The sequence below is a fragment of the Oncorhynchus clarkii genome, chromosome 13, assembly GCF_045791955.1.
Source record: "Oncorhynchus clarkii lewisi isolate Uvic-CL-2024 chromosome 13, UVic_Ocla_1.0, whole genome shotgun sequence".
Lineage (NCBI taxonomy): Eukaryota > Metazoa > Chordata > Actinopteri > Salmoniformes > Salmonidae > Oncorhynchus > Oncorhynchus clarkii.
The window spans coordinates 47,401,227-47,409,279 of NC_092159.1; the positions used below are offsets into that span (position 1 = coordinate 47,401,227).

General features: G+C 44.0%; 1 protein-coding gene across 2 annotated transcripts; it reads right to left on the reverse strand.

Annotated features, from left to right (window-relative positions):
* Positions 1 to 5,013: 5,013 nt before the first annotated feature.
* LOC139423997 (serotonin N-acetyltransferase-like) lies at positions 5,014 to 7,581 on the reverse strand. 2 transcript variants are annotated; one of them, XM_071175671.1, is made up of 4 exons: positions 7,501 to 7,581; positions 6,797 to 7,083; positions 6,336 to 6,490; positions 5,014 to 6,151 (listed from the first exon to the last, which is right to left on the reverse strand). In XM_071175671.1, the coding sequence occupies exons 2-4, from the start codon at positions 6,945 to 6,947 to the stop codon at positions 5,735 to 5,737; spliced, it is 723 nt and encodes a 240-aa protein (XP_071031772.1). In that variant the 5' UTR covers positions 6,948 to 7,083; positions 7,501 to 7,581; the 3' UTR covers positions 5,014 to 5,734. The 2 variants fall into 2 exon arrangements, with proteins under 2 accessions (XP_071031772.1, XP_071031773.1); XM_071175672.1 differs by lacking the exon at positions 7,501 to 7,581 and having other exon boundaries at positions 6,797 to 7,487.
* Between the last annotated feature and the right edge of the window lie 472 nt (positions 7,582 to 8,053).

Consider the following 8,053-nt stretch of genomic DNA (forward strand, 5'->3'; position numbering starts at 1 on the left):
TCACCTCTAAACAATGTGACAATAATAGAAAAAGTAAAAAACTAATCAAATAAAAATTGAACTCAATGGAATAAAAATAAAAAATTGAGCAGAAAAATGACTTCAAGGATGCTCAGGGATTAGCCTTTCAAATAATAGTATTGTCTTTTCAGTAATGCCAGTGGCCCCCCTCTTTCCTGGTGTTTAGTGTGCTGCCCACTGTCAATTTCACTTCTGTGACCACATGATAACATGAGGATGTCCGTGTTGAGATGGAGAACCATACAAGGTAGCATGCCAATGAAATACACAGTGGATTTTATCTGGAGAGCTTCTGTGCTGCTGGGTGTCCAACCGGAACGGGCCGTTATGCCAGTAAATAAGGATCTACAGATGTAAATGTCCCTCCCCTTGTCCTGGTGAGAGGTGAAAGGTGTTGTGGGGACTGGTGAGAGTCCTCTCTGATGGGATGTCTAGTAAACAGATTAGTTGGTTACATACAGGGCTTTATGGGATTACTGGACATGAGCCTGCCTGGGGGAGGAAGTGGCCCCCTCCTATAAGTGGGGTCGTAAAATGAGGTTGTAAAATTAGTGACCTGGTGCCATAACTGGTTAAAATGATATAGGGATTAAAAACAGAGTGATTACAAAACACAGCCTAGCTATGAGAAGAATGCATTTGACAATGGGGAATTTGTCCATTAGGTCCAAATGTTACATTGTATTTTGCACCGGTTGGTGAAATGACTTGGTTCCATGCTGATGTAGATGATCCCTAAATCCATCAAGCAACAACTTGAATGCCCTGGTTGGCAGATTGATCATTGTAATATTGTTATTTTAAACAGCAGTCAAAGGTCTAAGGGACCACTTTGTTGATTTGTCCATGCTGTCTGAATAACTGTCATGACTGAAACGACACAAATTATGGTGTACATTATGACGACAACTCACTCATTCACTAGCAGTACGGAAGGTGGTGTGGCATGGAATCGTCCGTCCACCTCAATGAAAGTACAGTAAGTATCACGACTCAGGAGAAGACCCAGATGCAGACAGTTCGAAGTAACAAAAGTTTATTACAAAAACGGGGCAGGCAAACGACAGGTCAGGCAGAGGTCAGTAATCCAGAGCAGAGTCCGAAACGTACAGAATGGCACGCAGTGTCACGTTGGTATAAAGGGATCGGGAGACAGGTGCTGGAATGTGTAATAAGGGTTTTTATTTACCCAAATTACAGCGTGCCATGTAAAGGCACGGGGACGAAGACCAAACAAACACATATACAAAACACAGGTTAGAAACCCAAACAAAAGAGCGAGGAGTACCTTGAATAAATACACCGGGACGAGACCCGTAGTCATCTGTGCAATACAAGCGGCACAAAAGCCAAAACACAGCACAGGTACTCACACGACCAAATGACATTGGAACAATAATCGACAGCCCAATGGTGTGAACCAAAGGGCACATTTATACAATTACAATCAGGGAAATGGGGACCAGGTGCGCGTAATGACACAGTTCCGGAGGGATCTGTGACAGGCAGGCTCATGGCAAGCCGAGGTCAGTAATCCAGGGTAGTGTCACAAGGTACAGAACGGCAGGCAGAATGGTAAAAACCAGGAAAACAGGGACTAGAGCAAAAACAGGAGTATGGGAAAACCGCGGGTAGGCTCGACAAGACGAACTGGCAACAGACAAACAGAGAACACAGGTATAAATACACGGGGGATAATGGGAAAGATGGGCGACATCTGAGGGGGTGAAGACAAGCACAAAAACAGGTGAAACAGATCAGGGTGTGACAGTAAGTTGGTTTCAGTTATTGTAAACAAAGCATAATGAATGACGATAGTAATTGCAGGCCCTTTTGTATTACTGTGTGATTATTGCCATAATGCCATACCACGGTCTTTGGCACTGATCCTGTGTCCACTGCACACAAGAGGAAGCATTTGCACCACTCTGTTTCCACTGTTGGGATGAATAGGCATCACTGACACCTGTCTTTCATTTAATACAATTTAGTGCCGCTCACGCTTCTAACACTGATGGCTGGGGGAGTCGACCTTCTTTCATTGCTGTGACCTCAGCAAACACATCGTACAGCAGCACTCCTCACTAACGGCTAGAAAATATCCCAACACTATTACATCCAGAGCAGCAAGGGGAAATGCACACATTTCTAACCAAAAGGATGGAATTAGGTGATCTGTGGCTATAATTAGTTCAAACACACCATAGCAGTGTTTACATGGCTTTGTTGACATGTATGGTGGTGGTTGTCTCCCCTTTGTAGATGGGATTTAAAGAATTTATCATGATAAAATTTTAGGATAAAAAATAGGATCATGTTATAATTGAGCTTACTTTTGTAGATTTGGTTCTAAATAAATGAGTGAGGGGAGTTTATTTCCTTGAGCCAGATTTACCCTTCCGTGTGGGTTCAGTTGTTCACCTGGCAGGTTTGTGGATGAAGACTGACAGGGTGACAGTATGCCTTATTTGGGAAAAATGTACTCTGGAAGGCTTTACCTTCTCTCCAATAAATGCCACCTTGAGAGAGATTATCAATTTAAGCAGGTGTAATAATACACTTCATGTAAAAAGACAACACTAATATATGGCAGTCAGTGCTTTATTACTATTTCACCCTCACCGAAACTGACAGTCAGGAACTATAACAATCTGTAACTTTTCAATTTGAGTCAAAAGTTAGCCCCTGCACTTTACATTTTTGTCACTTACAGTTAGTGCATTCATCTTAAAGTAGCTAGGTGGGACAACCACAGAGGTGGAAGAATGGTGCACTCGGGTTGGGGTGTAGGGTTTGAGCATAGCCTAGGGAGGGAGAAGCAGTTCCTCTTGCTGCTCTGTAGGCAAGTACCATGGTCTTGTAGTGGATACGAGCTTTGACTGGAAGCCAGTGGAGCCTGCCGAGGAGCAGGGGGACATGGGAGAACTTGGGAAGGTTGAACACCAGGCAGGCTGTGGCATTCTGGATAAGTTGCAGGGGTTTGATGGCACAAGCGGGGAGCCCAGTCAACAGTGAGTTGCAGTAGTACAGATGGGAGATGACAAGTGAATGGATTAAGACCTATGCCACTTCCTGTGTGAGGTAGGGTCATACTCTATGGATGTTGTAGAGCATGAACCTGCAGGATCGAGTCACTGTTTTGATGTTTGCAGAGAACAACAGGGTGTTGTCCAGGGTCACACCAAGGTTCTTTGCACTATGGGAGGGGGACACCGTAGAGTTGTCAAACGTGATGGAGATGTCTTGGGGTGGGCAGGCCTTCCTTGGGAGGAAGAGCAGCTTCGTCTTGTCAAGGTTTAGCTTGAGGTGGTGGTCCGACATCCAGCTGTCATCTGGTAGGAGCGGCTTGTCAGGTAGGATGCAATCTAAGAGTGTGCAGAGCCTGAGACGCCCAGCCCTGAGAGGGTGGAGAGGAGGATCTGATGATTCACTGTGTTAAAGGCAGTGGACAGATCTAGGAGGAGGATGGGAACAGAGGAGAGAGAGTCAGCTTTGGCAGTGAGGAGAGCCTCACTGATACGGAGGAGAGCAGTCTCAGTTGAGGGACCTGTCTTGAAGCCTGACTGACATTCTGAGAGAACTAGCGAGAGAGTTGGTCAGAGACAGCACGCTCAAATGTTTCGGAAAGAAAAGAAAGAAGGGATACCAGTCTATAGTTTTTGATGTCAGAGTGGTCAAGGGTTTCTTGAGGAGGGGAGCAACTCTGGACATTTTTAAGTCAGAGGGGAGGCAGCCAGTGGTCAGGGATGAGTTGATGAGGGAAGTGAGGAACGGGAGAAGGTCTCCACAGAGATGATCAGGATGGGTTTATCGGGCAGTTTGTCGGGTGGCTGGACCTCACTAGTCTCAGGATTTTATCTGGAGAAAGAGGTTAAGGCGTAGCGTAGTTGTTCTGTGTCTGTGGGATCAATAGACTCACTAGGCTGAGTGAATGAGGAGCTGATGTCATCAACCTTGTTTTCAAAGTTGTTGACAAAGTCATCTGCAGAGAGGGATGAGGAAGGGGTGGAGGATTAAAGAGGAAGGAGAAGGTGGATAAGAGTTTCCTAGGGTTAAAGGAAGAAGCAAGAAATTTGGAGTGAATGAAAGTGACTTTCAAAGCGCATACAGAGGAAGAAAATGTTGAGAGGAGGGAGTGAAAGGATGATAGGTCCTCCGTAAGTTTAGCTTTCCTCGATTTTCACCCTGCTCTGTATGCTCGCAATGATTTTCTCAGTAATGGAACCGGAGGGGAGGGCTGAGCCGGCCAGGAGGAAAGGGGACAGTACGAGTCATAAGATACAGAAAGGGAGGAAAGTAGGGTTGAAGAGGCAGAATCAGGAGACAGGAGGGAGAAGGATTTAGCAGAAGGGAGAGATGATAGGATGGATGAGGATAGCGTAGTGGAAGAGAGAGAGCGAAGATTGCGACGGCACATGACTATCTGGGTAGGGGCTGATTGGATTGGGAGGAGGAGGAGAGGGAGACAGAAAAGGAAACAAAATAGTGATCTGAGACCTGGAGGGGGGTTGCAGTGAGATTAGTAGGCGAACAGCCTCTAGTAAGGATTAGGTCAAGCGTATTGCCTGCCTTGTGAGTGGGAGGGGTCCGGGAAAGGGTGAGGTCAGAAGAGGCAAGGAGGAGAAAGAAAGAGATGGAAAGAAATGAACCGAAGGTAGACGTAAGTAGGTTGAAGTCACCTGGAGATATCAGGAGTCCTCTAGCTATAGATTGAAAGCTGCTGTCCAGTAGTCTTTCCTGTCCAGTAGCTGGCCATGTTCACGCAATCTTTAGTTCTGGGTCGTGACAAATGTTAGGCTGCGTTTACACAGGTAGCCCAATTCGGATCTTTTCCCACTTTTTGGACCAATAATTTGGCAAAGGATCCGAATTTGGCTGCATGTGTAAACACAGCCAAAGTATGCATATGATGTTGTGTATTCTTATGAATAAATTATATTATTATCATTATTATACTGAAGTCATCCAAATTGAACATGCTCAGAAAGTTAATACATTATCATCTTTATTATATTTTTTAATAACAAAAACAGTACAAAAACATATTTATTAAAGATATGATTGGTTTCAAGGGTAAGACAGGTTCTGGTGGAGTAAGAGAAGATATTACATGATTAACGCTCTGCACATATGACCCAAAGGGAAATGAATAGACAAACAGTAATCCAAATTGGTGTGGATGTAGCCTACTTTTCTCATCGTATGAAAACGGGCTTGTTAAGTCACTAGATCTACTGGCAGTCCAATGAAAGGATCCTCTTGTAAATCCTCAGACGTTTACAGTATACCTAATGCCCACTAATAGAGATAAAGAGGCACGGTTGAGCTGCTAAAGCCTGGTAGTCAGTGACGTCAGTCCATATACCGTCAGAGAGGAGGGGGCTTGCAACCCAAACCTTCAGACAAAACTTACAATAAATAAAACGGGAACATTTGCAGTAAAAATATAATCTCACACAGACAGAAGTCACACAATATTTGTTCTAACATTCATTAGCATGTAGCTAGTTAACGTTGAAATATTCACATATTAACTAACGTTAAATTAAAACATTGTAATAAAGCTTAAAGACTCCCTGCATTGGTCATGCGTGTATGGTGTGCACTTTAGACTACCATCTTAGATATAAATGTAAATGTTTACATCACTTTATTTTACATCATAGTTGATATGTACAGCAGGAATCTAATATCTTACTCAGTAAAAAAAGATTTACACATCAGCAGGCTCAGGCTCAGTCCTCTGAGTCTGTTCCTCCAATAATAACACAGACTCAAGCCTCTGAGTCTGTTTCTCCAATAATAACGCAGTCTGAGGAAAACCAATAGCTTCACTGTTGCGCCGCATCAGGGCATGGCCCCTCACAGGGTACTGCATCTCTGTGAAGGTCAGTGATGCCACCGTGATGGAACAGCGGCCCTGCACCTTGAAGCCAGACTTCTGGTAGAAGGGAACCAGGAAGTCCTCGCACATGAGCACTGCACGGCGCACATAGGGCAGGCAGCGTAGGTACTGCAGGTAGCGCCACATCAGGATAGGGCCCTTGCCCTGCTGCCGGAAGGTCCGGTGGACCGCCAGCACATGGATATGAACTGTGGAACCTTTGGGCTTGTGAAGAGTTAGGGCGTCCTGCAGCAAAGGAAAAATGCAAATGTAGCTCAAGTAGAGTTAATTCAATAATATGTACAGTGATGTGATACAGAGCACCTGATTTCGAAAAACTATCAGTGAGCTAATAAAAACACAGTAAGATATAGAGTAAATGACCTATGAATCAATAGGAAATTATATAACATCATAGAAGGTGTCTTACTAGGGCGAGTCTGTCCTGGTCCCATTGGGACCCAATGATGAAGGCTACTAGTCTCCCCTCCTCAAACCAGCCCATGGACAGCTCTGGACACAGCATGAGGAAATGACGCACCTCATCAAGGTGGAGCGGGCAATCTCCTGACACAGAGATAAAGGCTGGCGGAGGAAAAGAGAGACACACGTTTTCATCATCTTTGGACTCACTGTATTTAAGACTGCCAAGGCGGATCCGTATCAGTGCATTAAACCTATAAAAAGGGATTAATACAAAGTGTTATGGAAAGGAAGAGACAGACTAGCGCGCCCAGTCAACGTGCGTAAAGCCCAAGGAGAGGCTGTTGGCACGAGTTTTACGCGTGACTTGAGTACCCCTGATAACGCTAATACATTGTATATTCGTGCCATTAATTCATAACACATAATACATACACACATTTATAATTGAATCTATGGACAACTTACCCTCTTTCTCGATTTCGAACACGCTGATAGCATCTTGAGTGTTGAGCGGCCGGAACTCGCTTGCTGGCAGTGTGTGTCTTCTTTGGCGCCCAGGAGAAACAGAAGGGGATAGGCGCGGTTTCAGGAAAGGCAGGGCGCCCACTAGAGACATTTTACAACTTTTATAACTCCAGTTGGATTACTTCGATATTCTTCTGTTCCTTCTATTGTTGTTTGTTTGCACAAGTCTTCTCTCTTGGCTGTTACACGAAGGTTAATCTTCAATTTCCTCCTCTTGTTGGGTCAGCCTGTGCACAGATGACCAAGAGGGAGTATAATCCGTATTTATAGGATGTGGTCCATGTAGATGTGAGTCATTTTACCATTTAGAATATGAATAGTACGACGTCGGTGCTCATGAATTAAATATTAGAATTTGGAGCGAGGGAGAGTGGAGAGCAATTAACTAGAACCAGAAATTAAGCGACCTGAGGTCAGCTGCTTTACGCACAAATGGCAGTGTTGTGACAACCTGTTTATTAATTGCCTAAATAATTAATGTAACACAGAATAGAGAATTAACACACTGAATGTAATGCATTTAAAATATATTTTTTCCTCGATATTTGATTGCCGTCATGTGCAGATACTCTTATGCAGATACTCTGAAATTATATGGTAACCGACAAGAGCACTGTAACTGAAAATAACGTTGCTTTACTTACCTGATGCAATCTCATCCGAACACTCTCTACCTGCCTTATTGTCTTATCTCACCCTCTCTTTATCTCCTCCCTCCTCTCTCTCTTGCGTGCCCTGAAAGACGTCCACCTCTTCATTATAAAGCCAGTGATTATTACTATGTCACGTGACAGATTATAGAAGTTGTTTCCACAACTCGGCGTATTAGCTTCTATCGTCATCCCTTGAGTTTGACTGACACATGGCAAAGTGGATATTCTCCTGTATATTTGGGAGATATAGTAGGCATGGAGTAATTGTGGTCAACTCTTGCTCCAGCCAGGTTCTCTATACCGGTCTCCTTAGTATAGGCCAACAAATGATATTATTTAGTGGTTACTCTCTCAACAGGTGGATATTTAGAATGGGTATCCATGGTTAGAGGTAGAGAAGCTGTCAGCAGTACTGACATTGGAACACTGCTATCATAAAGATAAGATTAGTCTGGTCCTACAAGCAGAACTTTAATACACCCTCAAATACACAACACCTGTAATGGACAATATTAACCACTGGGTTATCATTTTCACTTTAGAT

Bases quoted from the DNA above. Each gene is read 5' to 3' on its own strand.
- LOC139423997 (XM_071175671.1), bottom strand. From the start codon at position 6,947: ATGTCTCTAGTGGGCGCCCTGCCTTTCCTGAAACCGCGCCTATCCCCT. The intron at 6,491-6,796 runs GTAAGTTGTCCA...TTCCTCCGCCAG, and splicing joins GTTCGAAATCGAGAAAGAGG to CCTTTATCTCTGTGTCAGGA. The intron at 6,152-6,335 runs GTAAGACACCTT...CCTTTGCTGCAG, and splicing joins ACCAGGACAGACTCGCCCTA to GACGCCCTAACTCTTCACAA.